This window comes from Macaca nemestrina, chromosome 19 (assembly GCF_043159975.1).
Source record: "Macaca nemestrina isolate mMacNem1 chromosome 19, mMacNem.hap1, whole genome shotgun sequence".
Taxonomy (NCBI): domain Eukaryota; kingdom Metazoa; phylum Chordata; class Mammalia; order Primates; family Cercopithecidae; genus Macaca; species Macaca nemestrina.
The window spans coordinates 73975543-73995173 of record NC_092143.1 but is presented as its reverse complement, the minus strand read 5'-3'; the positions used below and the strand labels follow the sequence as shown (position 1 = coordinate 73995173).

Below are 19631 nucleotides of genomic sequence, written 5' to 3'. Positions count from 1 at the left end.
CTCTGTTGCCCAGGCTGGAGTGCAGTGGTGCAATCTCGGCTCACTGCAACCTCCACCTCCTGGGCTCAGGCGGATCCTCTTGGCTCAGTCCTCTCAGCCCACAAGTAGCTGGAACTACAGGCACACGCCACCATGCCTAGTTAATTTTTGTATTTTTTGTAGAGATGGGGTTTCACCATGCTGCTCAGGCTGGTCTCAAACTCCCAAGCTCGGGCAATCCGCCCACCTCGGCATCCCAAAGTGCTGGGATTTCAGGTGTGTGCCACCGCTCCCGGCCTGTTGCATTATGTTCTGAATCCCAAAGACCAACCCTAAATCCAAGGAGAGTGGTCCTCTCTATGTACCAGCCTCCTGCTCCAGCTTCCTCAGCTGTAAACACAGGGAGACATAGCTAGGATTCTCACTCCTGGTAACAACAGGTTCCCATAATTGGCAATTTATAGATCCGTAGAACTGTGGAATGTTAAAGCAAGAAAGGACCAAAAGTAGGGCCGGGCGCGGTGGCTCAAGCCTGTAATCCCAGCACTTTGGGAGGCCGAGACGGGTGGATCACAAGGTCAGGAGATCGAGACCATCCTGGCTAACACGGTGAAACCCCGTCTCTACTAAAAAATACAAAAAACTAGCCGGGCGAGCTGGCGGGCGCCTGTGGTCCCAGCTACTCGGGAGGCTGAGGCAGGAGAATGGCGTGAACCCGGGAGGCGGAGCTTGCAGTGAGCTGAGATCAGGCCACTGCACTCCAGCCTGGGCGACAGAGCGAGACTCCGTCTCAAAAAAAAAAAAAAAAAAAAAAAAAGAAAGGGCCAAAAGTTCATATAATTTAAGCCCTTCCTTTCATAGATATGTAGAGTGAGGCCCAGAAAGACATGGTTCCTTCTTTGCCTCCTGTGCTTGACTCTTTTGTCAGGCTCTCATGCAGCCTAAATCAAGTTGAGATGGCACCAGATACACTCAGAATGGCATCATCTTCCCTAGGCAGGTGAATCATGCTGTGAGAAGGAAGGCATGTCCTTTTCTAGAGTGGATTAGAATGAGTCAGCCAGAGGAGGAGGAAGGGCAAAGCTGCTACCTCTCTGGGCTCAGAGGTGAAACATTTGCTCTGTCCCTGCAGAGCCTTGACCTCCACAGTATCGGCACTGGCCAGGTAATGGGGTGTAACTGAACGTCCACAGAGAGATCTCTGGACTCTGGAAGCCCAAGGGTGCCCTTGCAACAGGCTTGAGGTTTCCCACAGCCATCTTTTAGATGAAACAAGAAAGCAAGAGTAAGGTAACTTTTATGCAATGTCTAGTCAACCCCAGTGACCATCCCAAAGTAGAGTGGGATGTTGGCATCTGGGCTGCATTATAAATAAGTGAATAAGACCTGCTTTGACAAACCCTGGACACCTCAGTTCACAAAGAAACAACCTTAGACTTCATAAGGCATTTCCTGGTACTATTGTCAAGTGTCTTTATACTATAATGTCTAGGAAATATGGGGTAAACTCTTTTACTCCTGCTTAAAAACCATAATCTAGTCTGATTAAATTCACTTATGGAGTAGTCAGAAGTGAATAAAAACTGAAGGATGTATATAGTTAAGAACCATACGATATTTAATTCTCTCAGAGTTTTACACATTCACCTTTTCTAGAACAAATGAATATTCTGCATTCCTAGGACATTTGTTTTTATATCATGGCTATACACTAACTGTGGAAAGTTACCGAAAAAGCGAGTAAAAAGCGAGTAAAAATAGCAATGGAAATTTAAATCATGGAAAAAATAAAGCAATAAATTAAATGAAAAAATTGTGGTTGTATTCCTATTTAGTTTTTTTTTAATTTAAAAAAAGCTAAAAGTGAGATATTTCTATGGCTAAGAGCAAAATGAAGAGAAGAGATTAGTGTAAGATAAATAATGCAAAAAAATTAAAATCCAAGGGAAGGTTATTTATTTTGACATCATAGTATTTATTATGATGCTACCTGTCGATAAATTTCAAGGATCATGTCGATCTAAATAAATTCAGGTTTGTACCATAAGAAACTTTTCCTGAAAAGCATATTAGCAAAAAGAGGACTCTTTTCAGCTTCCTACTTGTCCATGAACTTTGATATTCTCCTGAAACCTCCGTGTGTGTCAAGACTGGGAAATGGGAGAATGAAAAATCAGTAGGTGTTAGGCCACCGGGATTGCCTGTATCAAAGGAGGAGGAGCACAAAACCAAACTGCTGTCAATCAAAAGTAGCTCCAAAACAACGTTTTCACAAAAGTCCAAAGAACAGCATCATTTTTCAGGTTTTGCAAAGAGGAAATTGTGGCTGATAGAAAAGTAGAGAGTAGAAAAGAGAATGCAAATTCCCAGTGACTCTGCACTGGGTCCTGAAGATGACAGCCATAATTCAGATGCTGAAGCTCTGCAGAGGAGCAGCTAACCGGAGCAAAGACAGCCCCGAGGAGGCCCAGAAAAAGCTTGACCCACAGCTTAAAAACATGGCCTCTTTCTCTCTTCCAGTAAACGACTGATCATCTTGCATATATGTGAACAGTACTGAGCTGTAAATATATGTAAAGATGAAGTTTTTAAAGGAACCGTGTTAGAATAGAAAAAATGAATTCAGCTCTTTTGTGGCCACTCAGTAAAGCCTAATGACAACACATAGATAGGTCAGCATTAAAAACAGAGCTTTTCATCCTGGGATGTCCTACCCATCTTTCAACGTCCAGCTCTTCCACAAAGGATTCCCTGATAGCTCTAGACAGAAACTCGTTCTCAAGTGTGTGAATTCACATTTTGTTTGCACTGGCTTTGTGGTTACTGGCCTTCCTTCTTTGTGTTCTTCCATCCTTTCTTCCTTGATTGACATCATATATTTACTCCCTTACTAGACGTAAAGCTCTCAGAATACAAGGGTTTTACATTTATCTTTGTATCCTACTCCTACCCCAGTGCCAAACACAGTATTTTACACACAGTAGATACTCAGTAAGTTTTTTTGTCGAATAAATGAAATTGCTACAGAATGTTAAGAAATAAACCTGTGAGGATTTCAGTGGTATTGTAACATATAACATGTTATATATATATATATATATATATATAGTGAACGATTGAACAAGGAGATTATTCAATAATGTTTGAAATAAACTTTCTCATGCACTTTCTGAAATATCAGCTGGGTTGTATGCTAAGTTTACATTTAACTCTGTAAGAAACTACCCAGTGGTTTTCCAAAGTTGTTGTACTGTTTTACATTCCCACAAAAATGTATGGAGATTCTAGTTTATCTACATCCATGCCAACATTTATTATTTTCTGTCTTATTTATTACAGCCATTATAATGTATGTGAAATAGAGGTTTGTGTGTAATGTGGTTTTGATTTGCATTTGCTTAATGACCAATTTTGTTAACCATCTTTTTTGCATTTAGTAGCCATTTCTGTATCTTCCTTAGTGAAATGCCTATTCAAATCTTTTGCCCATTTTTTAATTGGATTTTTTTCTTATTGAGTTGTCATAGTTATTTAAATAGTTTGGATACAAGTTCTTTATTAGATATGTTTGCAAATATTTTCTCATATTCTGTGCCTTGTCTTTTCCTTCTCTTCACCACAGTGTCTTTCCAAGACCAGAAGTTTTTAATTTTGATGAAGTTCAGTTCAACAATTTTGTTCTTTTCAAATCATGCTTTTGGTATTATATCTAAGAACTCTTTGACTAAGTCAACACCTTAGGGAGTTTCTCTCATCTTTTCTTCTAAGAGTATTATCATTTCAGCGCTTAATATTTAGAACTGTGATGCATTTTGAAGTAACTTTTTGTGTATAATATTGAGTAAAGCTCTAAATTCATCCTTTCACATATGGGTGTACAATACAACTGATTGCCCCAGCAACGTTTGTTAAAAAGATTATCCCTTCCCCCATTAAATTTCTTGATACCTTTATCAAAAATCAATTGACCATAAATGTAGAGGTTTATTTCTGGACTATCAATTCTGTTCCATTAATCTATATGCTTGTTCTTATACCAGTACCATACTGTTTTATAAAAAGTTTGAAACTGGTGAATGTAAGTCCTCTTAGTTCTTCTTTTACAATATTGTTTGCCTATATAGTTCCTTCATATTTCCATATAAATTTTAGAATCATTTTGTCAATTTCTACAAAGAACAAAGTCTACTGGGATTTTGATTAGGATCATGTTGAATCTGTAGATCAATTTTGAAAAAATGTATCATTTTAATAATGTTGAGTTTTCCATTCCATGAACATGGAATGCTTACTTATTTAGTTGTTCTTTCACTTATCATAATAATGTTTTGTAATTGTCAATGTACAAGTGTTATACTTCTTTGTTAAAGTTATTCCTTAATATCTTATTCACTTTGATGCTATTGTGAATGGAGATGTCTTAATTTAATTTTTGGATTATTCATTGCTAGTATATGGAAATATAATTGATTTTTGTGTTTTGATTTTATATCCTATGACCTTGCTGAACTCATTTATTAGTACTAGCAATTTTTGTGTGTGTATTTTTTAGGATTTTCTACACATCGGATTATATCATCTGTAACAAAAGGTGGACTTACATCTTTTCAATTTTTTAAAAATTAATTACCCTGACTAGAACCTCCAGTACAATGTTGAATAAAAGTGGTAAGAGCAGATCATTGCCTTGTTTCAGTCTTAAGAGGAAAGTATTTTGTTTTTACCATTAAATATGACATTAGGTGTAGATTTTTCATAGATGTCCTTTATCAGGTTAGGGAAGTTCCCTTCTATTTCTATTCTATTGAGAGTTATTAATAAGAATGCTGACTTTTGTCAAATGCTTTTTCTGCATCTATTGAGATGATAGTATGGTTTTTGTTTTTTATTCTATTAATATGGTATATTACACGGATTGGTTTTCATGTGTTAAATCAGCCTTGCATTTCTGGGATAATCTTCACTTGGTTGTCTATATTGCTGGATTCTATTTCTTAATATTTTGTGAAGGATTTTTGCATCTATATTCATGATGGATATTGGTCTGTAGTTTCCTTTTATTATAATGTCTTTGTTTGGCTTTGATATCACGTAATACTGACCTTATAGAATGAGTTAGAAAGTGTTCCCTTCTCTATTTTTGGGAAAAAAAAGATAAATGATTGGTATTATTTCTTTAAGTATTTGATAGAATTCATTAGCAAAGCTATTTGGGCATGGACTTTTCATTGTAGGAAAATTTTAAATTACCAGTTCGAGTTCTTTACTTGTTCTTGATCTCTTCAGATTTTTAAATTTGTTCTTGAGTTAGTTTTGGTAATTTGAGTCTTTATAGGAGTCCTATTTTGTCTAAGTTGTCTAATTTGTTGGCATAAAGGCATCTACATTATTTCTTTGTGAGCCTCTTAATTCCTATAAGGTTGTTAGTGATGTCTCTTCTTTCATTCTTGATTTTAATAATTTGTGTCTTCTATTATTTGTAGTCAATTTAGCAAAAGCCTTACTAATTGTCACGATCTTTCCAAAGAACCAACTTTTGTTTCATTAATTTTATTGTTTCTCTGTTTTCTTTTTATTTCCCCTCTAATCTTTGTTATATTGTCCTTCTGCTTGTTTTGTGTTTAGTTTTATCTTTTTCTAGCTTCTTTTGATGGAAGCTTAGATTATTAGTTTGAGACTGTCTTTTCTAATACAAACACTTAAAGCTATATATGTCCCTCTAAGTACTGCTTTAGCTATATCCCATATATTTTAATAAGTTGTGTTTTTGTTTTTATGTAGTTCAAAGTATTTTCTAATTTCTTTTGTGATTTATTTTTGACCAATAGGTTATTTAAAAGTATGTTGTTAATTTCCTTATATTTGAGGATTTTCTAAATATTTTTCTATTGTAGATTCTTGTTTAATTCTTCTGTTATCTGGGGATATATTTTCCATGATTCTAGTTCTTTTAAATTGATTTAGATTGTTTTGTGAACTACCATAAGAACCCTCCTTGAGAATGTTGAAAACAATAAGTATTCTATTGTCCTTGGGTAAGGTACTCAAGAAAGATCAGTCACGTCAAGGTAATTGATAGTGTTTTGCAAGTATTTTATGTTCCTGATGATGTTTTAAATCTAGTTATTCTATCAGTTATTGTGGGTGGAATATTGAAGTCTCCAACCATTATTTTTCGGTTTCACATTTCTTTTAATTCTGTCATTTTTGCTTTATGTATTTTGGGGATCTGTTTTTAGGTGTATATACATTTATAATTATTATGTTTTTCTGAGGAATTGACCATTTTATCATTATGAAATGTTTCTCTTTGTTTCTAATATTATTTCTTGATGTAAAGCATATTATGTTTTATATTAATATAGCTTACCATTTGCATGGTATATCTTTTTTATCCTTTTACTTTAACAAATGTGTCTTTAGAGTGTGCCTCTTGTAGCAGCATATAAGTGAATTAGTGGAATCTTTTTTTTTTCCAATCAGTCTGACAACTTCTGCCTGTTCCTTGCAGTTTTTTAATTCCATTTACATTTAATAAAATTACTGATATAGTTGTATTTATGTCTGCCACTTTTTTTAGTGTATCTCATATCTCTTTAATTACTCCTTTATTGCCTTATTTTGTATTAAATGAAACTTTTTAGTGTATCGTTTTAATTCTTTTGTTTCTTGACTATATTCTTTGAGCTATTTTCCTAGGGATTGCTTTAGGAATTGCAATACACATACTAACTTATCTCTATCTACTTCAGATAATATATACTCACTGAATACCAGTAAACATAGAAACTTTTCTCTAATATAGCTTCATTTCCTTTTCCCTCCTTTGCACTATTGTCAAGTATATTACAACTATGAATGTTGTAAACCCAACAACACAATGCAATAAATATTTTCTGCAATATTATGTCTTTTAAAGAATTTAAGAGAAGGCCAGTTGCAGTGGCTCACATGTGTAATTCCAGCACTTTCAGAGGCTGAGGTGGGTGAATCACTTGAACTCAAGAGTTTGAGACCAGCCTGGGCAGCATGGTGAAATCCCATTTCTACAAAAAATACAGAAATTAGCTGGGCATGGTGATGTGTGCCTGTAGTCCCAACTACTTGGGAGGCTGAGGTGGGAGGATGGCTTGAGCCCAGGAGGTCGAGGTTACAGAGTTATGATCACGCCATTGCACTCCAACCTAGTTGACACAGCAAGACTCTGTCTAAAAAAAATAAAAAAATTAAAAAAAAAAGAATTTAATAGAATATATATGTGTAAAAATTTACATACATATATGCGTATAAGCTTATATACATATAAATTTATATACATAGTATGTATAAGCTTATATACATATATGTGCATACACATGAGTGTATGTGTGTATGTACACACACTGTCTTTTGTATTTACCCAATTATTTACTTTCTGGTGTTCTCCATTTTTTTAATGTGGGTTTAAATTACAATTAAATTACCTTTAATCTTTTTATTTTTTTCTCTTTTTGAGTCGGAGCCTCACTCTGTCGCCAGGGCTGGAGTGCAGTGGCATGATCTTGGCTCATTGCAACCTCTGTCTTCCAGGTTCAAGTGATTCTCCTGCTTCAACCTCCTGAGTAGCTGGGATTACAGGAGTGCACTGCCACGCCCAGCTAATTTTTGTATTTTTAGTAGAGACGGGGTTGCACAGTGTTAGACAGGCTGGTCTCAAACTCCTGACCTCAAGTGATGCACCCACCTTGGCCTCCCAAAGTGCTAGGATTACAGGCATGAGCCACTGCGCCCGGCCAGATATAGAATTCTTGATTGACATTGTTTTTCAGCACTTAAATATGTCATGTCAGTGCCAATTTTCCTGATGAGAAGTCTACCATTCACAGTATTATTGTTCCCCTGTGTGTAAAGAATCATTTTACTCTTGATGCTTTCAAGGTTTTTCTCTGGTTTTGACTTTCAACAGTTTGACTTCGATATTTCCAGGTCTGTGTGTCTCTTTCTGTGTTATTCTACTTGGGTTTTTTGAGTGTCTTGGATCCACAGATTAGTATTTTCATCAAATTTTGGAAGCTTTAGTCTATTATTTCTTCAAATATATTTTCCTGCCCTTTCTCTCTCTCTTCTCTTTCTGGCATTGTCATTACTCACATGTTAGTATGTTTGACATCGTCTTACAGGTTTCTGAGGCTCTTTTAATTTTTCTTTATTCTTTTATCTCTCTGTGCTTTAGACTGGGTAATTTCTATTTTCAACTTTATTGATTATTTCTTCCCTTATCTAACATCTGCTGTTGCGTCCCTCTAAGAAATTTTCATTTGTTATTGTACACTTTAACTCCAGAGTGTCCTTTGATTTTATTTTATAATTTATATTTCTTTGTTGACATTCTCTATTTGTTGAGTCCTTGTTGTAATACATTCCTTTAACTCTGTAAACATGGTTTCCTTCAGTTTTTGAACATATTTATAATTGCTGCTTTGAAGTCTTTGCTAAACCCAACATCAAGGACAACCCAGAGACAATTTTGGTTTACTACTATTTTCTCATTGGTGTGAGTTACATTTTCCTGTTTCTTGGCATGTCTCATAACTTTTATTGTTGTTAAAAATGGGACATGTCAGATAATACATTGTTACAATTCTGAATTCTGAATTTTCCTCAGAGTGTGTTGTTACTGTATTTTGGTTTTGTTTTTTTGTTTTTGGGTTTTTTTGTTTTTGTTTTTGTTTTGAACTGGAGTCTCACTCTGTTGCCCAGGCTGGAGGGCAGTGGCGTGATCTCAAGTTTTGTTTAATAATTTGGCTGGACATACTTGTAGAATCTCTTTAACTACTATGTGGCTGTAGGTGTCTCTGCTCAGCTTTGTTTTGTTTTTTAAATTCTTGTTCTCATTTTTAAGCCTGAATTCCTAAGAATCACACTGTGTTTGCATAGATTAATGGCCAATGAGTGGTCAGACATTGTGCCCAGACAGCTCAAGACAATAAATCTTCCACCCTCTGGCAGTAGATCTGTGTGTGTGTTGGGGAGCACAGTTAAAGTGTGCCGGTAATTTTTTATTTGCTTTTCGAGACGGAGTCTCACTGTGTCCCCCAGGCTGGAGTGCACTGGTGCGATCTCGGCTCACTGCAACCTCCGCCTCCCAGGTTCAAGCGATACTCCTGCCTCAGCCTCCTAAGTAGCTGGGCCTACAGGCATGTGCCACCATGCCCAGCTAATTTTTGTATTTTTAGTAGAAACGGGGTTTCCCCATGTTGGCTAGGATGGTCTTGATCTCTTGACCTCATGATCCACCCACCTCGGCCTCCCAAAGTGCTGGGATTACAGGCATGAGCCACCGTGCCCAGCCTGTGTGCAGGTAACTTTTAAGTAAGTCTGGTTTTGCTTAATTCCAGGCTCTCTTGCCTGTCCACTGCACGTGTGCACAGGTTTACAGTCAGCCAGTGATGTATGGAAAACTTGGGCCTCTCCAATCTTTCCTACACATATTTGTATGGAGAGCTTCTGAAGGCCCCTATGACTATTTTATTTTCCAGATTTTCCTGGTAAATTTCTGGCTGATCTACCAATCTGCTGCTTGTCCCAAGCCTGATTGTAACCTCAGGCTAGCTGAGCTGCTGGTCTTCCCTTGTTTGTTTGCCACCTAGATTGCTACTGTTAGTGACAATGCTGCTGGATGTGGGGTTTATCACATTGTGCCCAAATCAAGTCATTCTTCCCTGGCTGCTCCTTTTCATGCCTTTTCTCATCTTGGTTGAACTACCTTATGGACTAAGCTGGGAGTAATGGATGGGAGAAGCGTAGGCAGGAATGACACACAGACTCCCGCTGCTCATACATGAAATTCAGTTGTTTGTTTGTTCTATGAATAACTTCTCAGTGTAGCGTATGGCTTTGATTGATTTTCAGAGCCCTGATTGGTTATTTTTGACAATGTGTTCTATATCATCACTGCTTTGGAAAGAGGAGCTGAGGAACTATTCCTTCCACCATACTGGAAGTCCCACCTCTGCCTCAGCCATTTTTAATCATTCCTCATCTGATTCTGATGTGAAACCAGGGTTGAGAATCTTTGCGCTAGGGTTGGTTACAGGAGAATAAATCTTTTTTTTTTTCTTTTTCTTTTTTTTGTGACGCTGTCTCCCTCTGTCGCCCAGGCTGGAGGGCAGTGGCGCCATCTCAGTTCACTGCAACCTCCCCGTCCTGGGTTCAAGGAATTCTCTGCCTCAGCCTCCTGAGTAGCTGGAATTCTAGGCATCCGCCACCATGCCCAGCTAAATTTTGTATGTTTAGTAGAGACGGGGTTTCACCATCTTGGCCAGGCTGGTCTTGAACTCCTGACCTCGTGATCCACCCGCCTCGGCCTCCCAAAGTGCTAGGATTACAGGTGTGAGCCACTGCACCTGGTCATAAATCTTTATTTCACTTCATTCAATAAACATTTATTGAGTTGTGTCAGGCACTGGGTACAATGCTGAGGATATGAAGATCACTGAGACCATCCCTCTTCTCAGGTAGTCACAGGCAGTGGGAAAGACAGAGAAACCAATAATGCAGCCTAACCCTGAGCACGTAAGGATGGGTGATGCTGGCTTTGGGAGCACAGTCAGTGGAGACAATGCCCACAGTTCATCCTTTCTCTGAAACATGCTGATAGGCTGTCAGAATATTTTCAGAAAGTAACATAGCCATTATGCAGGTCTACACTTCCCATAAACGTGAATACATTTATTCATCCTAGTAAACCTGGAACAATTTCCCCAAATTATATGGTGATTATAAACATAACTTTAGGGGGCCAACATTTTATTTTATGTTCAGTTTAATGACTTTTTTGGTGCTTTATTTTAGCTGTAACTGATTATTTTATAACTTCAATTTAGGTGAATAAATTCAGGAACAACGAATCAACATCAAAGTCATCATGGACAGTATGACATGGTTTTATGGTCTCCAAACTGGGGGGTCCACAAAGGCAAGCCACTGGGGTATAGAACGAAATAGTAACACTTCTTTTTTTTTTTTTTTTTGAGACGGAGTCTCGCTCTGTTGCCCAGTCTGGAGTGCAGTGGCGTGATCTCGGCTCACTGCAAATTCTGCCTCCTGGGTTCATGCCATTCTCCTGCCTCAGCCTCCCAAGTAGCTGGGACTACAGGTGCCCGCCACCACGCCTGTCTATTTTTTTTTTTTTTGTATTTTTTAGTGAGATGGAGTTTCACCATGTTAGTTAGGATGGTCTCGATCTCCTGACCTCGTGATCCGCCTGCCTCAGCCTCCCAAAGTGCTGGGATTACAGGTGTGAGCCATTGCACCTGGCTGTAACACTTCTTTTTTTAAAAAAAAAATCAAATGCGATCTTTAGCTTTTTTCTATTGATTGAATGTTTCATAAAATTGGACTATTTATACAGTAGTATATGGATAGAACTTGTAAATAAACATATGTAGGTAGTATGCCCCCAATTTTTAAAATTAAGAGTACTTGATCATAAAAGTTGGAGATCCCTGCATTTTGGGAGGCCGAGGGAGGCAGATCACCTGAGATCAGGAGTTTGAGACCAGCCTGGCCAACATGGCAAAACTCCGTCTCTACTAAAAAGTACAAAAATTAGCCGGGCATGGTGGCGTGCGCCTGTAACCCCAGCTATTCAGGAGGCTGAGGCAGGAGAATTGTTTAAACTTGGGAGGCAGAGGTTGCAGTGAGCCGAGATCGCGCCATTGCACTCCAGCCTGGGCGACAGAATGAGACTCCGTCTCAAAAAAAAACGTTGGAGATGACTGGTATAGTGAAAAGAACACTAACCTGAAAATCAAGAAGAGATGAGTGCCAGTCCCAGTTCACCACCAACTCACTGTGTGAGCATGGGTGAGTTACAAACACTCTCCAGGCTTTGCTTTCCACATCTGTCAAATCAAGGGCCTGGTATAAATATCCCCAAGTCCGCTTTCAGCTCTGAAATTCTATAAATGGTTTTATTCTTGCTTTTCCTGTTATGAAGTTGAATAAGCAGGGGGTTATAATATTTTCTCTTCAGTATTTGAATTAGATGCAGGTGTAAGTCTACTTCTGAATTCCTGGAATATTTCCAGAGAGTGCATGTTGTACCTTGGCTACGTCTCTTCCCTGTGGTGCTACCAGTCATAGATGTATGTGATAATGTCCTACACACCAGGATATGTATTTAAAATCTGTTAACTGTAGACATATTAACAAGGACTAGCATAATTGGTGGGGAGTACAAAAAGATGTACCTAGATATAGATACAGTTACAGGCTCATAGATACCTGTGCACACACACAATTAACCCTTGCCTTTTGCTTAATTTGATTGCTTTCATCAAAATTCAGAAAGCTTCAAGATTTAAGCTAAGCACATTAAAAAACACTACATCTAGTTTTAATAGGTAACGACGGACACCAATCCATACATATTAAGTTTGGTAACTACTCAGAAGTAAGTTGTTGGCTTATTTTCAAAATTTAAATACATAAAAGCCCAAGGGGTTAGCAAGCCTTTATTTAGCTCTTTGATTTAAGATCAAAGAAATTTAAAATCTACATATTATATGTAACTCCTCTAGAAACATTTTTCAACTTTAAAATTCGATAGAGTAAGATGTTGGACTTCAGAGGTCATGGATCATGACAAAATAGACTATGGATGTTTTTCTTAAGATAATTATGCTTATTATAACAGTCACTTTCTTTAAAGTTTGTATCTCTCTGTTTTAGTTTTTTTTTTTTTTTTTTGAGACGGAGTCTCGTCTGTCCCCCAGGCTGGAGTGCAGTGGCGCCATCTCAGCTCACTGCAAGCTCCGCCTCCCGGGTTCACGCCATTCTCCTGCCTCAGCCTCCTGAGTAGCTGGGACTACAGGCACCTGCCACATCGCCTGGCTAGTTTTTTGTATTTTTTTGGTAGAGACGGGGTTTCACCGGGTTAGCCAGGATGGTCTCGATCTCCTGACCTCGTGATCTGCCCATCTCAGCCTCCCAAAGTGCTGGGATTACAGGCTTGAGCCACCGCGGCCCGGCCTGATTTAGTTTTGTTTGCTAGCCTCAATAAATAAATGTCTTAGCATTACTAAATCATCAGTTCGCATTGTATTTTAACATCTAGTTCTTCATATACTCTTTATTAGAAATCAAAGTCTCGAAGAAATATTAGCATAATAAAAGTGGAGATCTTCATTTTCTAAGCAGTACTATATAACACATAGCATCATAATGCTTTTTAAAAATTCTTCTGTTCCAAATGAAATATGAAGTGGAAGCTGATGAAAGGGCCATGAGTCTTTAGCATAAAGTTCAACTATTAAAAAGTCGGCTCCTACATTGGAATGATGTACAAGAAAAAAAAACAGCTCCTGTGATTTACTTGTGAGAATGGAGTACTCATATTATAGCACATTCTATGTAATAAATGCATTATTTTAAGAATTTGTCTTAAAGGATAAATGACAGAAAAAGGAGCAATGCAATGAAAAGAATAAGAAATCATAGCTATTTTGATGTAATAAATGTCAAAAAATGATGAACTCATGAGAATCTCCTGTAGCCACTAGAATGAGTAAAGAGAGAAAAGCAAAAGCAGAAAAATAGGAGAGAAATTGGAATCCAGCTGTTCGAAATGGGGGAAAAAATGAAACTCTTAAGCCCCATAATTATTTTATTTTGGATGGTAATGGAATAAAGAGGTGAGGGAAAATACCACTTTAAACTTAGACCTGTATAAGCACAGCCTGTACTTCGTGACCTGCCGGGGTATAGAATGCAGTCGTTTTGCTGCTGCCCAGGACAGCCAGCCAGGAACAAATGTCACCCTGGCTTCCAGTTGGTAACCAATCCACAAGCTTGAATTCAAAGTTCTAACCTTTAGTTTTAATGCTGATCATAGAAAAAGAGATAGATATTCACCTCTGGGGGAGGGGATAGATATGGGGAAGGAAGAGTTAGGCCATTTCCAGGAGACCTCCCGGGAGGATTCAAGGTGCTGCTGCCTGCCCTGCATGTCAAAGCCCTGTGCTACTTGTTTTCTCGCATCATCATATATCCATTTTGTACCATGTATATGCTTGACCTCTCTTCTGCTTTGGATTAGGTAATCCCTTTTGCTTTTTCAAATGATTTTCGAAGATTAGGAAATGGTCAAGGTTTGGAAGGTTTTCCTATTTCAACTGGGCAGCTTGGCTTTTCCCATGACATAATACCCCTCTTCACCTTGTCTTTAGAGATCCTCTAGACTGGGAGCTTCTAAAAAAAAATTAACTTTTTTTTTTTAAGAATAGTTTCAAATTTACAAAATGATTAAAAGGATAGTACAGAAGAGTTCCTATACAGACCCCTATTGTTAACATCTTTCCTTACTGTGTAGATTAGGGACTTTTAGCCCCGAGTTCACGGATTGACTTCAGGGAGTCCATGAACTCCTGAAGTTTATGCCAAATTGTGTATGTTTGTATAAGAATGCATTTCATTTCATTCAAGAACTATACAAATTAACACTATTCTTTTCATTTCATCAATCCCTTTTCTCTGCTATCTCTGCTCTCATGTTTTCCACTTCCCTAGTCATTTTTTTGGTTTATTAGAACACTAACTACCTCCAAGTGCACATTTGCACCAGTGTGCATAGGAAGACAGAACTGACCAAAGGCTTCTTTATCACACCCTTGTGAATCACTGAGTCAATCGGCATCATGTGTTCACATAAAATATATTAACTCTATTATTTAATAAGCCTCACATCCCTTCAAAGGCAGGAGTCACCTATAATACATAAAGGTCTCAGTGTAAACCAAGGGTCCTACATCAGAATGGATCTATCTAGAAAAGTGTGCGTTTTAAATAAGCTCCCAAAAGAATTTGGATGCACCATGTATCAAAACCATTTATATAGTCTGCCTAGATTTCCAACATGACATTAACACAAAAGGGCATTTAGAACTATCATAAAAGCATCACTGTTTTCCCTTGAAACTTTAAGTGGGGGAAAAAGCCATGAAATTACTGGAGCCATAAAATTATTATCACTATTTTTCTTTTCTGTCTCTATAGAGTCTGTTATTTGAAATCTTTCTAACTCTACTTTGATTCTAAAGCTAAAAGATAATTGTAACATTAGAGATCTAGGATTTGGTAAAATTTCTCCCAAGTTAAAACTTCCTGTATCAGTATTTTGAATGTTGTAAATGCCTTTTTTTTGTTATTATTGTCTGATGTTAGGTGGTTTATTTCAGACTTACAGATTCCAGTCTACTGTTAGATGATTATTCATCCAAGTTGAGCCCCAAACCAAAGAGAGCCAAGCACAGCCTTCTGTCTGGAGAAGAGAAAGAAAATTTGCCCAGTGACTACATGGTACCCATTTTCTCGGGACGGTGAGTGTGCTTGTTCTTCCTGGCTTTAATTATTAAGAAGTATATAGTAAGTGCTATAGGAGTAGCAGATTATAGTCATAATTGCTGTGGACAGATTATAGAAATAGCAGCTAACATTTATTGAGCACTTGTCAGATTATAGTAAAAGCAGCTAACCTTTTATTAAGCACTTACTATATACTGATTGAGAAAGATCTGAGGAAGCTCAGAACCATGCACTGAGAGAGACGTGATAATTATGTTAAAAGGGATTTCCTTTTCAGAAATTTTGCCATTACATAGGATGGCTACATGACAAACAAGAATGATCAGAACTTAATGCTGCTTATAAAACTAGCTGGAATGGAAAGTGGATCCTAGAATGCTAGTGATTGGACAGGATAGCCAGAGTAAAAAGAAAGCTTCAAAACTATAAAATGTTGGGTGAATTTTTATTACTCTGTGTGTGTGTGTGTGTGTATGTGTGCGTGTGTGTGTGTGTGTGTGTATGTATATATCTCTCTCTGAGATAGGGTCTCACTCTGCTACCCAGGCTGGAGTGCAGTGGCACAAACACAGCTCACTGCAGCCTCAACCTCCCAGACTCAGGCAATCCTCCTACTTCAACCTCCCGAGTAGCTGGGACCACAGGCACGAGCCACCATGCCCAGCTAATTAAAAAAAAAAATTATTTGTAGAAATGGGGTCTCACTATATCACCCAGGTTGGTCTTGAACTCCTGGGCTCAAGTGATCTTCCCTGCTTGGCCTCCCAAAGTGCTTGAATTATAGGCATGAGCCACCACACCTGGCCTGGGTGAACTTTAAAAAAAAACCCAAGATGACACGTTTAGGTAGCTGAAAAATATCTTGGTTATCAATGTGGTTTTAATTATTATTCACTGGGGGAAAAAATCTCATCATAATTTGAATGCCTTGTTCAATGGGAAATAGATTGCTATTTACTTTGAGGAAAACTTCAAACAAAATAATCACTAAATCACAAGTCTGTGTGATGCCAATTTTCTATCTTTATTACATAACATTATTTTTGAGCATTAATAATATTCAAAGGAATCTTGAAAGGAGACTTGTCCTGGACACCAAGATTAAAGCTCAACAGGAACTTTCTGGCTCATCTCCTGTTTACTTCTCTTTGAACACAGAGTTATTCCCATAGCTCAGGTGACGCTCAAAGTGAGGCCATCCTCTAAGAGCAAATGTCATGGAAAAGTAGATCCTCTTGGAAGTCAGGAAATAATTTGGTTGTGATTGATGGTGACCTACATCTGTTGCCTGTGTTTTTCTTTCCATTGCCCTCTGACAGTTCCTTTCTGACTTGTGTCGGAGGCTAATGTCATAATTGCTCTGAACCCAATTAGGAAGGTAAAGGGATAAATAACATTCTATTTTTGGCTTTTTAGCTGATATCTTTGCTCTCTCTGATTTTCTAAAGTGAACTTTCCAGACAAACACGCTTTCGCTGCTAAGTATGCATGTCCAGCCATTTGTCCTCTTCACAGTAGCTTAATGTACCTCGCATTCCTTATAAGTGATGGTAGGCTAGAGGGGTAAAGTCTTTTGTCTCTGGTATTTTTCCCACTCTGTTTCAAAAAATCATTTTAAAACCACATCAGCTTAACACTAGCCTACGTGACATGACTCCACCTGGCAGGGCATGAAATGAAGCTTCTTACTCCTAACATCTTCTCCCTGCTCTGTCCACACCAAACTATTTGTCTCTTCCGGGCCAGTCTCAGGAAGTGATCATTTACCAAATAAACTGATAAAAGAAGATGTGAGGCCGGGCGTGGTGGCTCTCGCCTGTAATCCCAGCACTTTGGGAGGCCAAGGTGGGCGGATCACGAGGTCAGGAGATTGAGAACATCCTGGCTAACACAGTGAAACCCCTTCTCTACTGAAAATACAGAAATTACCTGGGTGTGGTGGCAGGCACCTGTAATCCCAGCTACTCGGGAGGCTGAGGCAGGAGAATCGCTTGAACCTGGAAGGTGGAGGTTGCAGTGAGCCAAGAGATCGCGCCACTGCGCTCCAGCCTGGGAAACAGAGCGAGACTCCTCTCAAAAAAAAAAAAAAAAAAAAAAGATGTGAATAAAAATTGATTTTCTAGGCTTTATTTCTAGTTCTCCATTATATCTTATACGGTGTCATCACCTATACTCTATTACTGTGTCAAAAATAACATTTCACAACGGTTTTGGCAGTATTAACAATCTGAGAAGAGGATGGAAAAAAATGAACATTTGTTGAGTGTCTATTATTATTTGCTGGGACTCATGCAAGGTGCTTTATATAAACCATCTTGTTAAATTCTCCATACAACCCTGCAGAGATATTAATATATCAACGTTTTGGACAAGGAAATCATGGCAGAGTGACTTGCTGAAAGCTGCATGCCTGGGAGGGAAAGAATTGAAAGTCCCACGTAGGCCTGGTCAATGCAGTGGACATGCCCTCTGCACTCACACTGTGCTTCTGGAAAACACCATTTCCTCTGCATGGCACCTGAAAATTCCACTTATATTCTAATAAATTGAGTAAACTTTCTGTCGGCAAGAGATTTTGAATTGAGATTGTCACAGATTCGCAGAGTACTGGGAGATTTTAAATTTAGTTTTACTTCGTAGTAGTATACTTTTGTCAACATGTTAGCCTCACAGTTTTACTTTTGTGTCCAGATTATAGAAGGGTTATCACTGATAAATCCTGACTTTTACTTAAAGGAGAATATCCCTACTGCCCTGGGTCTAACATACTTTTTAAGTGTAGTTGAGTTCTCGTGTGAAATAATTACAAGGTTTTTTTTCCGAAGTTTGGCTTCTTTGTAAACGGAAAAGGCAAGGAGACTATCACTTCGTTTGGCCCTCTAGAGCTGTGCCAACCTATCCAGTATCAGTAGTAATGAGAACTTAAACATAAAGTTCTCTTACTTGGAGCCTGGGGCAAGACTAGCATTGAATATGATCCATCATTACATGAATTGAAACAGATCACAAAGCTCATTTCACATCTCCCTATTGTATGTTGACTTCTATAGAGAATTCCAAGCAAATTCTCCATGGTTTGTTTTGTATTCAGTTAGTAATTCATTCACTTCCTATCTTGTTCAAAAAAGATTGAGAAGTCATTATGTGAGGACACTAAGCTAAAAATCTTTCATCTTCCTCCTCCCCCTCAAATAATAATGGACATATTACTAACATCCATAATAGGGATTATCTTATTAATATTTACAGAGAGAGAGGAAAAAACTTAAAATTTACTCACTACATTTAGTCAGAAACAACATGGACTCATCTCGTCTGCCAGATGTTTTAGGAATAGTCCATGAGAAACCCCAAACTTGGCAAATGTGGAATCTTATTCCTCAGCAAGCGACATAGATTTAGATGCTAGGAACTTGCTAACACAATGGCAGCATTTGCTTACATACTGAAGCAATCATTCTTGGAATGTATAATTCTGACGTAAGAGGTCTAAGGACACTCAATTTCAAGAGAATCCTCGATATGATCAATACACTCTTTCACTAAAACATTTGAGGGGCTTTACAACAAAAGGCATTGAAATATGTTAAAATAATTCAAATATTTTTAAACAACATGAATAAATCACAGCACAGATTCTATCATAAACTGCCACAGTAGGCATTGAACTTGAGATGTTACCACTCCCTCACTATTGTCATCAATTATGAATAATAACGAGTCACATTTATAAATGTCACCACTTCCATCACAAGTTTGATAATTTCTTAGTATATACTATAGGTGCACACATAGTATATGCACACACAACATATATTATCTTAGAAAGAAACTCAGTAGACATAAGGAACCTCATGTACATTCAGAACTTATTCATACTGCAACAACTCCAGGCAGTGCATTACATCAGCAAAGTGACAGAATCCAGATCAAGCTCCTACTCATGTATCAGGGTCACAGGCAAACAAACTAGATCTCATTTGACAATATGGCTTTTCTGGAAAGGAACCATAATCTTTTATTGTAAACAAAATCATGTTTAAACACACTAAGACAATCCGTGAGACGACCTTGGGCAAGTTATCTAACTTCTCTGAACCTCGTTACCATATATCTAAACCAGAAATAATAATTTATCTTGGCCAGGCATGGTGGCTCACGAGTGTAATCCCAGCACTTTGGGAGGCCAAGGCTGGTGGATCACCTGAGGTCAGGAGTTCGAGACTAGCCTGGCCAACATGGTGAAACCCTGTCTCTACTAAAATTACAAAATATTAGCTGGGCATGGTAGCAGAAGCCTGTAATCC

General features: G+C 38.0%; 1 protein-coding gene across 5 annotated transcripts in view; it reads left to right on the top strand.

Annotated features, from left to right (window-relative positions):
- Nucleotides 1–19631, top strand: part of LOC105478822 (myomesin 1) — a 178900-nt gene that overhangs the window by 42730 nt on the left and 116539 nt on the right. For all 5 annotated transcript variants that reach the window (XM_011736457.3, XM_011736454.3, XM_011736455.2 and 2 more), the window contains one exon: nt 15198–15338. In XM_011736457.3, the coding sequence (XP_011734759.2) occupies nt 15198–15338 (141 nt within the window). The remainder of the gene's footprint in view (nt 1–15197; nt 15339–19631) is intronic.